The sequence below is a fragment of the Marmota monax genome, unplaced genomic scaffold (genome assembly GCF_021218885.2).
Source record: "Marmota monax isolate L192 unplaced genomic scaffold, Marmota_monax_Labrador192_F-V1.1 WCK01_AAM20220418_F8-fsc00102, whole genome shotgun sequence".
Taxonomy (NCBI): domain Eukaryota; kingdom Metazoa; phylum Chordata; class Mammalia; order Rodentia; family Sciuridae; genus Marmota; species Marmota monax.
This window is the reverse complement of record NW_026692494.1, coordinates 2,939,684-2,953,153: the sequence shown is the minus strand read 5'-3', so window position 1 is coordinate 2,953,153 and position 13,470 is coordinate 2,939,684. Positions and strand designations below refer to the sequence as shown.

Here is a 13,470-nt window from a genome sequence, read left to right as displayed (position 1 = left end):
CTGAAGTTGTGGCTCAGTGGTGGTGTGCTTGCCTTGCACATATGAGGCCCTGAGTTTAATTCTCAGCACTGCATATAAACAGATAAAATAAAGGTCTATTGAAAACTAAAAATATTTATTTTTTTAAAAAAATCATATCAAATCAAATCAAAAGGACTGATGTATTTCAGTGGTAAAGTGCCGCTGGGTTCAACCCCAGTATATAATCACCATCATCATCCATTTATTGGTCCTGGGGATTGAACTGAGGGTGCTTGACCGCTGAGCGGTATCACCAGTTCCTCCTATTATTTGTTTGTTTGTTTTGAGAAAGCATCTCTCTCTCACTAAGTTGCCCAGGCTGGTCTTGACCAATGATCCTCCTGCCTGAGACTCCTGAATGGCTAGATGAGAGGCCTCAGCCACCACTCCCAGCTAATTCCCTTTTAATCATCGCTCTTTACCCCAGAGTCCTCTGGAGGGGTCTTGTGACTATCATCACACTCCATCCAAAGACACAGCTTTGAGGGCTCATTTGCTTCTCGCCCTGCCTCTGCCCAGAAAGCTGTGCTTGAGTACTTCTTGTAGCTTGCAGATGTTTTCATTCATGGGTGTTCCTTACAGGTGCCCTACAATATTTGGGATACAGGTGTTTTCCAGTGGAGATGCCCCAAGTATGTGTTCCCCTGACAGTTGGCCTCAGTACGCTTGAACCTCTGTCCTGACGGTTCTCCCCACGATGTGCCTCAGTGTTGAGAGTGCCTCAGGTGATTCCAGGTCTTCCCTTGTATACAAGCCTTCTTTATTCAAGGAAATTCGTCACCTCACAGGTATGTTTTGCAGCAGGAGTTCCTCTGTGAATGCACGTACAGCTCCCCACGGTGTGTTTCAGTTAAATATTCCCCTATATGGGTATGTTTCCGTATCAGTGGGTCCCCTGCAGGTGTGTTTTGGACAGTTATCTCCATACCTCTCCACACAGGAATTCCTCATACAAGTGGTGTGCACTTCATAGGTGAGCTATGCATTCTTTTCCAGAGCAGGTGTAGGACACCCAGGAGTGCCGCTGTCTGGTGTTAGTTCTAATGCGCATGTTTCCAACACAGGTATGCTTCCATTCAGCTGTACTCCGAATGGATGAGATTCGACGCAGATATCTCGGTAAGTATTCTAACCGGTAAACATCCCTGCCCATGTCTCCTACACGGATTTGCTCCCAGCCAGGTGTTTACTACACAGGTGTTTTTTCATTAGGAACTCTCCTAATGAAAAGTGCCGAGTCTACCCAGGCGCGGTGCCTCACTCACCCGTGCCTGCGTGCCCCGAGTGTCTCCACACCTGTACGATCCTGAAGATGTGCCAGAAATCCCGGTGTCAAGTCCTTACACCTGCGCGCTCGGGCCCTTTCGCTACCCTGCCACGGTGGATTGGATTCCCGTTACAGGTGCGCCGGCGGCGCGGCCCCGCCCCTCTTGACTCCGCCCCCTCTTCTAGGCTCAGGTGCACTGGCCGGAAGTGCCATCCCCTCCCAGGTGAGTGACTAAACTTTCCGGGTCACGTGAGCGGGCGGGGCTGGTAGGGTCGGAGCGAGCGACCGGCGGACTGACCCAGGGTTCGGGTGAGGGACCGGGACAGGGAACCTGAGTGAGGTCAGAGACGTCCGGCCAGGTAGGGAGGTGGACGCTCAGCAGGCTGCCCCCGCCCCCACCCTTTGCCCTTCCCTCTCCCGGCCCAGGAACGCGGCCCGGGAGTTAATTTTTAATCTCTAAACTCGGCCGCGGGGGCGGGGCGGGATCCCGGGTGTCCTGGCGCTCGTCGCCTCTGCCCTGGGCCTGCGCCTGGGTCCAGCCCCGAACCCCACGCTCCGGCCTCTCCTCTCGTCCCCAGGTGCTGGGTCTCAGGTACCCTCTGCCCAAGATGCGGTAGGAGCGGCGAGCGCGAGAAGCCCGGGCCCGGCGCCGCCAACCCGTCGCCCAGCCCATGGCGACCCCAGCCCTGGGGCTGCTCTTGGCGCTCGGCCTGCCGCTGCTGCCGGCCCTGTTGGGCCGAGCCTGGGGGCAAGGTAGGTACTCGCCCGGGGCGCGGCGTGCGGATTCCCGGGTCTCTCGGCTGAGGGCCGACTCAAAGTGCTGGGCACCTGGGGCACAGAGAGGGTCCAGAACTGGGAAATGGGCATGGGTTGCTTTGGGGCGGGGTCCAGGGGTCGGGGCTGGGGGAAGAGTTCCTGACTCCTTCCTCGGACAGCGTGGGCTGCTCTACCAGAACTGAGCTCTTGAGGGGGTGGAATTTGTGGGCTGGGGTGCGGGAGGAAGGCGCTTCACCCGAGCAGGTGAAGGAAGGGAGGCGGTGGACCTGAATGTCTGTGGATGGGGTTTTGCCAGAGCCTGGAGGAGGTTGCCTGGGTCGCAGGGTCCTGCTGACATGGCTAGCCTTAGGTGTGGACTCAGCCAGCCACTTCTGCAGTTTCGGAAGCCTGAGGGGGAGGTGTGTCGGGAACTCCTGGGCCAGGCAGGACGCCCAAGTCCTTAAGGGCCCAGGGCCCGAGTGGTGGCTGTGGGGGGATGGTCGGGCTTCCGCCAGGATCTATTATCATAGCCCCCAACTCCACACAAACAACTGATGGCTGATTACTCCCTGCTGGGCTCTGCTGAGCTGGGCCTGGCCCGAGGCTCAACCTGCAAGGTCGGGGTGGGGTGGGGGTGGGGGGCCTCTGTAATCTCTCTTCCCATAAGAGACTTGGGGGAGCAGTTTTAATTGGGGACTGCTGCACTTGTGGGGAGGGGTGCCCCAGGAAGGTGCAGAGGGACTGAGATGGGGATTCATTTATCCTCTCTCCCCAGCCCCCACAGCACTGAACACTTCCGAGAATGGCACTGTCACGCCCTCTGTCCCCAGCCACAGTGGGGGTCTGGTGAGTTGGGGTTTATGTGGAAAGAGGGCAGCTGGGATACTATGTTGGGGTCCCCTGTGTGGCAGGTGGAGGGGACTGCCTCCCCACTCCCTGGTGGCAGATCAAAGTGGCACTGGAGAGCCCCAAGTGTGAGACTAGGATAGCAACAGGACAAGGAGGAGACCTAAAGTCCCAGAATAAGGACACCAAGAGTCCTGGCAGGATCCTCATATGACAATCATAAGGAGCCCAGAGCTGGCAGGTGTGGTGGGGGCAGGAGTCCTGGATGTGGCAGGTGGGGGGAGCCTTGAACCCCCAAAGTAGATGAGGATCCTGGAATCCCAGGTGTGTGTGTTGGGGGGGGGGCAGGTCTGAGTGTGTAGAGGGGGTTAGGAGCCCCAGATTCAGCTCTTTTGGGGATGATTCAGGTGGGTCACACCTGTCCTCTCCCACTCCCCGTAGTCTCAGGAGGCCATTACTGCTATCATCGTGGTTTTCTCCATCCTGGCTGCCTTGCTCCTGGCCGTGGGGCTGGTGCTACTGGTACGGAAACTTCGGGAGAAGCGGCAGACAGAGGGCACCTACCGGCCCAGCAGCGAAGAGCAGGTGGGTGCCCGCGCGCCACCGCCCCCCAACCTCAAGTTGCCTCCGGAGGAGCGGCTCATCTGAAGGCTGTGAACAGCTGCAGCTGCCCGCTCTGCCCAGGACTGCCCAACACCCCCGCGCACAGAGCAGCCGCCACTGAGACACCAGCTCTGATGACTCGGGGGCACTGGGGGGTGCTGGCCTGGTGGCTGTGCAGCATGCTGCCTCTGCTCGACTCTGCATGCAGCTGGGGGGCCGGGGCGGGGGCCACTCCTGCTTGCTGCACCGTCTTCGTCTTCACTGTGCTGTGTACTGTCCCCTGCAGCAGGCCCAACAACCCCCTATCCTTTCTTTCAGTTCTCTCACGCAGCGGAGGCCCAAGCCCCCCAGGACTCCAAGGAGAAGGTGCGGGGCTGCCTGCCCATCTAGGTCCCTCCCTTCCTCCATCTCGCTTCCTTGCTGTGTGACCTTGGGGAAGGGGTGACCTCTCTAGGCAATGAGACTCACCCAGTGCTTGAGAATAGAAGGGAAGAAGGTGCTTCAGAGACTTGGCTCCTGGGGGCAGGGGGTGGGGGGCTGCTCACTTTTTATACGTTTATGTAAAATTGGTAGTGAGATGTAATAAAGCTTTTTTGAGTTGGTGGGAACATTAGCCTAGATGGAGAGATGAAGGTAGCCGTGAGTTGTAAGGTTATGGGGATCCTAGGGGCGTGAGGAGGCTTCTTGGAAGAGAGTGGCTTTTAGGTGCACCTAGGAGCCAGAAGGGCTGCCCCTGGAGGGCGGGTGGGGGTAGGTGGGTTCTGAGCAGAGAGTAGCCCCCCCATAAACTCACCAGGACAGACCAACTTTGGGCTCTTGTGCCTTTATTGAGGATCCAGGGTCTCCAGACCCCTGATCCTTATCCCTCAAAACACTTCTTAAGATCAGCAACTCGGGGCCTCTTCCTGGCCTGGGGCTCTTGCCAGTCGCTGGTGGGTGAGGTCAGGGTGTTGGGGGTTCCTGGTTCCTCGGGGGACTGGAAGTGAGCATGTTGTAGCAGGACCTTGGGAGGCTGGGTTCTGGGGTTCTTTGGAAAACTGGGGTCTGGGGAAGACTCAAGGGACTGGGATGTCCTGACAGTATCAAAGTTGGGCTCCATTGGGGCTAGAAGTTGGGGACCTTGTGGAGGGCTGGGCTGGGTGTTTGCCTCGGAGAGCCTGGTGCAAGGGATCTCCCAGGCTGTAGGGTGCTCAGTTGCCTTTTGAAGAGGGGAGAGACGAAGGGTTGAGGGCTCAGTGAGAGGAGAGGACTCGGGGTCCCCTGGGCTGCTTGTGTCTGTAGAAGCTGTTGAAAGCTGGGATGGAGAGATGATTTCTTGGCTGGAGCCTGAGAGCAGCTGGGAATTGGGGTTCTTTGAGGAGCATGTGATTTCCAATGATGGTGTGTTTTGAAGGGATGACAGGTCTGCAGGCAGGGACAGGGGCTGGGGCTCTGGCAGTTTCTCTTCATCTGGTTGCCATCTTGTTCTTCCTGGTAGGTCAGGCTGGGTGGGGCATGGGAGGAGAGAGCAGGTTGCTGACCTGCTGATGAGAAAGAGCTGGCAGGTTGGACAGGCAGTTGGGGAAAGATTGGGTGGGGGGGGTGGGGGCCCTCTCACCAGGCTGAAGCAGCTGTCCAGGTCCCCTCCGTGACAGCAGTCTAAGCTCTGGCTTGGCCTCAGGCTGCCCATGCTCTTAGTCTGTACACTCAGACTGTCTAGAATCTCACTCAGCAAATCCAGTTCTTCTCCGGACCCCAAAAAGTTGCTGTCCAGAACTTCTTCTGCCCATGGACCCTGGGCATCCTCAGAGCTCAGGGGAGGTGTCCTGGGTGAGAAAGGGCACCCCAAGTTTCCTGAGATCTCCGCCCTGGTTGGTCTGCTCTAATGTTTGGAGAGCCTTCTGATCCATCCTGGTCTTCCACTTCCAACCTTGGTCCCCCTTGAGTCTTACCTCTCCCCCAGGGGCTCAGAAAGTCCCTTTTCTGGCTTAAGTCTCCTGCTGGGGCGAAGGGGTCTGTTCTACAAAAGACGGATGTGAAGAGGGCAGTGATGTGGAGCTGCAGAATCAGGGGGCTGGGGCTTTCTGGAGGAGGGTGCGTTTGAAGTGAGCACCAAATTTTGGTGTATGTGAGGAGTGAGGCGAGATGTTCAGGCAGAGACTGGGGTGGGGGCGGGGTGGAGGATTTGGTGATAATTCCAGGTGTGCGCCTGGGAAGCACATTCTTACCTGTCCAAAGTGCTGGGTGATAGGCAGGCGCTGCTGCAGGCGATCTGAGCGGCTGGTGAGGCTTGCGGTCCTCAGGGAGCCTCCCCTGTGCAGGCCAGAGTCCCCATCCTAGGAAGAGGATGCAGGACTGGAGGCCCCTCCTTCTTCCCTCCCAGGGCATTGCCGTCCATTATTGATGTTCTTACCTTGTACAGCAGTAGGCTCTGCATTCCCTTCAGGCCACTCTTGGCCTATGGAGAAGCCAAGGGGAGTTAGACCTATGGGTGACTGGACACTGGGCATCTGAGGTCAGCCCTGTGACCCCTAGCACAGCTGTGCCTTGCCACAGGACCTGTCTCTGTGTCTTCCAAATAGTTCACTACTCCCTGGGCACCACCTCTGAAGTCAACATAAACTTTTGCCCCCTTGACTAATACAGAAGCATTTCTGGAGGCCTAACCCCACATAAAACAGGGAGTGGCCCTACAGCCTTGTAAAAATGTGTCACTGTCTCCATCAAACAAAGAATAAACTTGGATGGAGAATTTTAAGCCCCAGGAAACTTTCAGGCTTTGGAGAAGAAAAGACGGGCAGAAGCTGGGATGTATCCTCTGAGGACAAGAGTCACCAGTGAATCTTTGACTGTCAATGTTAAATGGGCAAGAAGTGATTCTGACCCAGCCGAGCCTGCTGGAGGGGACATGAGAGTGGGAGGACCCTTCCCAGCTTGGCTGCTGCATCAGCTCTGATGAAGGCCTTCGCAGGACTTGCCTGTCAGGGTTAAGTGACCCATCGCCCTTGGAGCCTCAAACGTCCTCGGTCCCCTCCCCTCGTCACCCCAGCAGTCTGGCCTATCCTGCGCAGCTCACCGAGCGGTACATGATCCTGACAGCTGGTTGGGTTTTGGCTTTGACCGAATGCAGGAGAGCACCACCACCTTTCTGTGGAAGAAGGTTGCCAAAGGAGAAACTTGGGATGTTGGGGCCACTATACTAGGGCTGGGCCCCAGGCCCCACTCCCACCCCGGGCTGTGCTGCTGGCCAATTCCCCCACCTCTATAAATGAGCATAATCACGGACCCCATTGAGGACTATTGTGGGATTAAATTAATCCAATCAACATGTAACAAGTGTTTGGTGTTACTACCTTTAGGTGGTCGGCCCAGAGCTGATATGAGCGGAGGGTGCCTGGGGTGAGGAGAGCAGGTATCATCCAAGGCGGGCATTGGCTGGGGCTTGGTAGGGGAGGAACCCGGAAGCCAGCAGGGGGCTCACCTGAGGAATCCCTGCAGCAGCTGATCTCCTGCTCAAAGGTATCGGAGAAGCCCTCCCCCGAGTTGAGCTTCTCCAGCCGGGCTTCGATGAACTGCAGTGGGGACAGGGCCGGACACACCTGGATGTAAGGGCTATGTCCGTAGGTGCCCCTTCCTGCCCTCCCAGCTCCTCCAGAGGCCCACCCAAAGGTCCAGGAATCTGGAGCCCACCTCAGGAAACAACCTACTCTGTCCTGGCCCCAAGTCAGGACCTGTTCCCAGGGATCTGATTCCCTTACTGGGACCAAATGAGAAACCCTGCCCTTCCAGCCTGGCCCGCCCCTTCCTGTGAGCCTGTAATACTTGAGCCCGCCTTCAGGGATCCTAGAACCAAGCCTGGCATGGAAGGATTTTGGAGTTCACCTACCTTCTCCCAGGAACCCAGGAGTTGGTCCTGCTCCCTATTCCCGCATTCCCAGGACCCAGGAATCCCTGCCTGCTTCCTCCTCCACCCAAAAGGGAGTCCACAGTCAGGACCTGCCCTCTCTACAGACTCACAGATGCCCACCTAGGGATCCAGGAACTTGGACCCCCCCCTCCCCCAATCCATCCAGGAGCCTAGAAGTAGGTCTTTTCCCCACCTGGGGATTCTGGAGTTGGGGAGTCCCCTGGGAGCAGCCCCAGCCCCCTCATAAGATCTCAGAGGTCTGCTGGAGCCTCGCCTTGGGCTCAGAGGCCGTCCTCAACCCACCCCTGGGAACCCAGCAGGCCCTCTCTGGCTTCACCCTCAGGGTTCTGACCCACCTGCTTGAACAGCTGCAGGTGTACAGCCCGCTGGTGGAAGGCCTGCAGGGGCGCCCCAGGCTTCTGGGCCAAGAAGGCTTCTTCATTGAAGGTTACAGGCTGGCCCTGGAAGAAGGAGCCCTGTCCTGAGCTCCCAGTGGCTCTCCTGATCCCCAACCACCTCCTTCATTCTACCATAAAGCCATGTGGCAAACATCAACTGGATGCCTGCTGTGCTCCTGACCCCCTGCAGGGACTCATGGGCCATGGGATGGTCTTTTACCTCTACAGAGGTGGGAGCCTTGGGAGAGCTGCAGAGCAGGTATGGTACCTGACTCAGGTGTTCCCAGGTAACCTCTGACCCCTGCTGGGAGGAGACTGTGGAAGGCAGGACAGAGCCAGTGTAGGGGGAGGTAAGTCCTAATGGGGAGGCCACTAGGGAGCGTTGGAGGTGAAAGCCAGATGTGTAAATGACCCTGGCATCCCCTCAGTTTTAAAAGAATAGTTATGAAAAATGTGTGTGGGGGACGAAGGAGCTTGAGAGCAGATCAGGGTTCTGGATTCCACTCTCCCACTCCACGTGGAGCTTCTCCAAGCCTCGGGTTGTCATCTACAAAATGGGGCTTTAACAGTAGCCATCTCAGCGTGAGCATTAAATAACAGCAAGACCCGGCGGCGTTTATGGAGGACTCCGTATATGCTAACACGGTGCGAAGTGCTTGGAATACGCCCATTCGCCGACTCAACCCTTTTGGGTGGGCACTATCGGCATCCCATTTCACAGGGGAGCAAACAGGCACAGGTCACTCCTCCACGAACGCTCCAAGTTATTAGCGTTGTGAATCCTTCAGGAACGCAGAGAGCGAGGGAGAGCCACCTCTCTCTCGGCATCTATCCCTGCTGCTCACCTGGCTGCAGACCAGCGCATCGCGGTAGCCGCCAAAGAGCAGGGCCTGGGCTTTGAGGAAGAGACGGGACACTCCTTCCCCGGGGCTCAGCGCGACCTTCCTTAATCTTAGCCTCAGCAAGGACACCTGTAGGTAGGGCCAGAGGGAGGCACTGAGTGAGCAAATGTGAGGTTTCCGGCTCCTGGAGAAGAGTGGGAGGGGGTGACCCTGACCACGTCTGGCGGCAGCGTCTGCACGTCTTCGAAGGGCGTCTCCAAGGTATTGGAGTCTATGTTCAATACCACGACGTCCTCCAGGGCCTTGTCGCGCACTCTCTGCAAGGGACGGAAGATGCTCTCTCAGAGCCTGAGGATCCCTCCCTGGTGGGGAAGGGGATCCCTCCCGCCCCGCCACCTGCGGGATGGCGGTTCCTTCTCACCTCGGCAAGACTTGCATGCACTCCAATGAGGTAGGGCATAGGCGCACTGCGGACCGAGAGCCAGGGTCATGCGGGCACTGCCCCCACCCCAGGCCTCTTCCCTAGGCCGGCCCCCCCTTCCAGGCCCGCATTCCTCACCAGCAGTAATCCAGTAGGTGTGGGGGCAGCGTGGGGATCAGCACGTGTTCCCAGCGCATGGGGTACAGGAGAGCACAGGACGCGTGAACACAGGAAGTCAGCTGGGGACAGGTGAAGGGTTTAGAGTTAGGGCCTCCTAACTTCAAGGACCCTCTCTAAGTCGACGGTTCAAACCTTCCCAGTCTCCTATTTCTCCTCCTCCCTCACCCTGCGGTGAAATGGGGGAAAACTCAGACCCCTTTAGGAATCAGATGGAGACCAAGAATTTGTCTAATGACAGTCCGCTCTGGGTACCTGAGGATTCTGCAAACTCGGATTCAACCGACTTTGGGTCAAATATATTTAAAAAAAAAATGCATCTGTGCTGAACGAGACTTTTTTTTTCCATGTCATTATTCCCAAACAATAGAGCATAACAACTATTTACATAGTATTTACATTGTATGAGGTATTTGAAGTCACTTAGAGATGATTTAAAGTTCATAGGAGGACATGCATAGGTTCTATTCAAATACTATGCCATTTTAGATAAGGGACTTAAGCACTTGCTGATTTTGGTATCCTTTGGGGTCCTGGAAGCAATTTCCCCGAGGTTACAGTGTTACAGAGAACTGTCTCGTGCTTTTCAGTGGGTGGAGCCAAGACTTTGCCTGTCCTAATTCCTCCTTGTAAGGGGCAGAGTTAAGATTCAGCCCGCTCAGATCCCATTCCTAGGGACGGAGCCATGGCAACCCTCCACTGACCCCAACCCCTAAAGAGGAGGGACTCTAAGGCAGCTCCCGGTTCCAGCTCACGGTTCCACCGCCCGGTGTATTCAGATCCCACCCATCTATACCCCTAGGGGCGGAGCTAGAATTTAGGGCTCTAGGATCTTATCCTCCAGAGAGGCGGAGCCAAGCGAGCCCAAGGAGGAGGAGCTACACCACACACACTCCCGTTCCACCCGATAGGGTGGGTCAGGTGGAGTTCCCACTGTCAGCCCCTCCCATTGTGTCCTCCCCCCGGGTGGATCCTGGCCTTGTCCTCTCCCCCGCCTCACCGTGCTGAGCTTGCTGGCAGTGAGCAGGACTCTTCGCTCGGCTAAGAGCGCGGCGAACAGGCCCACGATGTTCTCATCTGTCACCGCCACCACCAGCTCCGTTAGGTTTCTCTGAGGAACCGAGGGGCACGCGCTGAGCATGGGCAGACGCCAAGATCTGGAGTTCCACTCTGGGTTCTGGGACCTCTGCCCGCCCCCGGAGTTCCCTCCCGCGTCCCTACTTACATTCTCAGGAATGGAGGGCAGGGAGTCGGAGTCCGGAGCCACGAAGCAGGAAAGCTGGTGGGCGCATTGGTGGGGGTAAGCAATCAGTCTGCGAGTTGACCTCACCTGGGTGCCCAGCCTTCCAGGGGCCTGATTCTCGCTCACCAGCCTGCTGTTCCCGGGGGCAGGAGGGAGTATTCCGTGCACACCGGAGATGGTCACTCCGCCGCCCTGGGGGACAGGTATAGCTGCGTGTTCCTCAGGGCTGGGGTACATCCTCCCCATCCCTCTAGCGTCCGTGGCCCAGGAGTTGGGAGCTACTCACCAGCCCTCTTGAGACCTGGGGCCCAGGAGGGGGCTGCTGCAGCAGATTTAGAAGAAGTTCTTCAGCCTCGGAGACCTGGGTGGAAGTCGGGGAGTGTCTGAACCAGGAGGAGGATTTGGGACTCTGAGGGTCTTGGCTCAGGCCAGGTGGCCTCGGAGGTGCTGAGGGACTCAGGACTGGTCTGGTAGTTCAGAGGAGGGCTGGAGACAAGATGGGGCAGGGGCTGGGACTCTGGCAGGAGTGAAAGGGGGGCTGGTCTCACTTGGTCCTGAGCTAGGAGGTCCCCCACTGTGTTCAGTAGCTTGTAGAATACCTCGAACCATGGCAGGTGACTGCGGAGAGAGGAGGGGCTGAATGGAGTACCCTGGCCGAGGCTTGGTGCTTCCCACCCTGTCCCAGGCTCTCTTTCCATACCTGAGGATACACAGACAGCTCTGTGCACCAGCTCGCAGGCGGCAGAAACCAAATTTGCGGTTGCCGGCCAGGTCCGTGAGGGCGAATGTGAAATGCTGGACGGCAGGGCTGGGGGGCTCCCTGGAGGTGGGCAAGGCTCTCGGGGAGTCCTGACAATCCAGCTCCCCATGCCCTACTCCCTCCAACCATGCTCCCAGTGCTGTGCCCCACCAGGCTGGACTTTGGGTGTTCGGGTCCCTGGTTTATGGATCATTTGGTACCTGAGGCCATGAGTTCATGGGTCCTTGGGTCTCTATGCATTTAGGTCACTAGTTATCCAGGCCCCTGATTGTCTGGGTCCCTGGGTCTCCAGGTCCCTGGGTAATGGGTCTCCAGATGTCTGAGTTGCTCTGTGTTTAACACTTAGGGTCCCCGAGAGCCTGGGGTCCCTCTGTCTCTGCTCCTTTCCATACCTTTCTACATCAAAAGGAAAGCAAAACTTGGGCACCATCTGCATGGCTTCCTGGAAAAAGGAGAGAAGCAGACTGACAATCAGATCAGGGTCCGGGGGTTCCAGGTCCAAGCACAGAGCTTCAGTCCTCTATGGGACTGGCCCTGGCCGGAAGGAGCAAGAGGCCCCCCTGAGTACCTGGTCCCTGAAGTCTGGGGGGAACTGCCGCAGAATGGGAGGATCTGCAGGGAGAGTGGGCTTCTAAGTCCAGGGCGTCAGGCCCCTCCTCCATCCCCACCCCCAGGGCCCCAGACTTACCTTCCTGTAGGGAGGCAGGGCAGGCTGCCTCGAAGAACCAATCAAACACCGCTGGGGGACCCCCTCTGTGGGACAGAAGAGGGCTTAGAGGACCCAGGGACTTGTTTCTGCATGTGATTGTGCCTGTGTGTGTGAGCAGGTGTGCTGGTGTGTGACTGGTGTCTGTGGTGGCGTGTGTAGCTGTGGGAAGCTCTAGGTGCAGGCCTGTGAGTGTGCAGGAGAGCCAGAGAGCACAGCAGTGTGCGTGGCTGAATGCCTGCTTATATGAGCGTGTGTGTGTGTGTGTGTGTGTGTGTGTGTGTGTGACAGAGCAAGTGTGCGGATGACTCACGTCTGTCTTTCCTTGCATGGCTGTGCGTGTTTTGGGTGAGTGGGCATCTTTGTGGTTTGCCTCTGTGCCCCTGGGTGAGGTTTCATGGGGTCCCCATGGCTGACCCCACCTTCCTCACTAGAGGAAGGACAGCAAGCAGGATGCCCTGGTGCTTACTGTGAGCCCTACAACCACCCCCACCTTCCCTGCCCCCACATCATGCAGAGGATGCTGGGACTTGGGCTCCAGGAGAGAGATGGCAAGACCCAGAGGAGACTCCTCAAGACACACGGTGCTGTCCAGCTGCACGGAGTCCCTGGCACTTTACCCTCATTCGGGCACTAGTCAGGCACCCACCCATGTGGACACACAGCTTCTCCCCCCCTCACATCACCCGCTCTGCTGACTCCCAGAAGCGACCACTCACACCCACCAGAGGCACAGTCCAGAGGAGCCGGTGAAACCACCCAGAGCAGGAAGGAGAGAGGAGGGGCCGAGCGTGGCCCAGTAGGCCCCAGAGAACACACAGGGGAGGCCAGCTGAGGTCCTGCCCTGATGCCTGCCCCGATGGGTCACTGTACCTCCCGGGCCGGCCCCCGCCATAGCTCCCCACTGCCCCAGCCCAGGCCTGGGAATCTTGGCCCACAGGATGAGGGAGGGGGCAGCTCTTACTCAGCTCTGGATCCCATGGTCCCTGCAGGGCTGGCCCGGCTGGGCCCTTTCCCCAGGGGTCCTGGGGGCCTGTGCTTGCCTGGGGCTGGGCCCTGAGCCGCCCCGGCTTCCTGTGTGGCTGACAGAGGAAGTTTAACGGGTGACGTCCTCCCTTACGGAGGCCCCTGCCCCCACCCACTGTGAGAAACCTAGGCGTCCCGGCTGCTTAGGCTTCTCTGGGATGGGTGGCTAGGGGCAGGCTCAGAGGCTGAACCTTCAGGCTTATCCTGGAGGCTGGGCTATGTCCTGTCCCCACGGTCACACTCAGGCCTTCCCCTCTCCTTCCTTACTCCAGGGAAGGCGAGAATTCAGTCTGCAGAAAGTGCTTCCTCTTCCTTCCACTCTTGCTCTTTCCCTTGGTCCATTCTCACCAGCCACCCCACACCCAGCACCGCCAGAGGGAGGTGGCCCAAGGAAAGGACGCACGGGAGCCAGGGAGGGGGCACAGAGGTGGACACAGGCAGAGCAGCAGACAGGCCCCCCACAGTCATCCTCGCTCATACAAACAGCCCCAGAGGAGGGACAGGCAGGGGGTCCGAGG

General features: G+C 57.9%; 2 protein-coding genes across 9 annotated transcripts; one reads left to right on the top strand and one right to left on the bottom strand.

Moving 5' to 3' along the window:
• The first annotated feature begins 1,494 nt into the window (after positions 1-1,494).
• Positions 1,495-6,808, top strand: Crb3 (crumbs cell polarity complex component 3). Of its 3 annotated transcripts, none has more exons than XM_058579177.1 (5): positions 1,495-1,511; positions 1,867-2,041; positions 2,820-2,890; positions 3,332-3,475; positions 3,812-6,808. In XM_058579177.1, exons 2-5 carry the CDS (start codon positions 1,960-1,962, stop codon positions 3,881-3,883), a joined length of 369 nt encoding a protein of 122 aa, XP_058435160.1. In that variant the 5' UTR covers positions 1,495-1,511; positions 1,867-1,959; the 3' UTR covers positions 3,884-6,808. The 3 variants fall into 3 exon arrangements, with proteins under 3 accessions (XP_058435160.1, XP_046299887.1, XP_046299888.1); XM_046443931.2 differs by lacking the exon at positions 1,495-1,511 and adding an exon at positions 1,532-1,647; XM_046443932.2 differs by lacking the exon at positions 1,495-1,511 and having other exon boundaries at positions 1,748-2,041.
• Dennd1c (DENN domain containing 1C) lies at positions 4,301-13,027 on the bottom strand. 6 transcript variants are annotated; one of them, XM_046443923.2, is made up of 23 exons: positions 12,891-13,027; positions 11,909-11,973; positions 11,789-11,832; positions 11,613-11,662; positions 11,161-11,280; positions 11,009-11,078; positions 10,747-10,821; positions 10,587-10,652; positions 10,443-10,496; positions 10,218-10,328; positions 9,179-9,279; positions 9,041-9,086; positions 8,835-8,936; positions 8,623-8,748; positions 7,736-7,840; positions 6,954-7,044; positions 6,826-6,866; positions 6,549-6,620; positions 5,886-5,930; positions 5,701-5,808; positions 5,425-5,492; positions 5,091-5,298; positions 4,301-4,976 (listed from the first exon to the last, which is right to left on the bottom strand). In XM_046443923.2, the coding sequence occupies exons 1-23, from the start codon at positions 12,905-12,907 to the stop codon at positions 4,353-4,355; spliced, it is 2,409 nt and encodes an 802-aa protein (XP_046299879.1). In that variant the 5' UTR covers positions 12,908-13,027; the 3' UTR covers positions 4,301-4,352. The 6 variants fall into 6 exon arrangements, with proteins under 6 accessions (XP_046299879.1, XP_046299881.1, XP_046299880.1 ...); XM_046443925.2 differs by lacking the exon at positions 12,891-13,027 and adding an exon at positions 12,652-12,843 and having other exon boundaries at positions 11,789-11,851; XM_046443924.2 differs by lacking the exon at positions 12,891-13,027 and adding an exon at positions 12,652-12,843.
• Positions 13,028-13,470: the final 443 nt, after the last annotated feature.

Coding starts and splice junctions, on each gene's coding strand:
- Crb3 (XM_058579177.1), top strand. CDS start 1,960: ATGGCGACCCCAGCCCTGGGGCTGCTCTTGGCGCTCGGCCTGCCGCTG. Junction 2,891..3,331: donor CCAGCCACAGTGGGGGTCTG/GTGAGTTGGGGT, acceptor CACTCCCCGTAG/TCTCAGGAGGCCATTACTGC. Junction 3,476..3,811: donor GGCCCAGCAGCGAAGAGCAG/GTGGGTGCCCGC, acceptor CCTTTCTTTCAG/TTCTCTCACGCAGCGGAGGC.
- Dennd1c (XM_046443923.2), bottom strand. Junction 11,663..11,788: donor CCCCAGACTTCAGGGACCAG/GTACTCAGGGGG, acceptor TCCTTTTTCCAG/GAAGCCATGCAGATGGTGCC. Junction 10,653..10,746: donor CCCAGGTCTCAAGAGGGCTG/GTGAGTAGCTCC, acceptor CCTGTCCCCCAG/GGCGGCGGAGTGACCATCTC.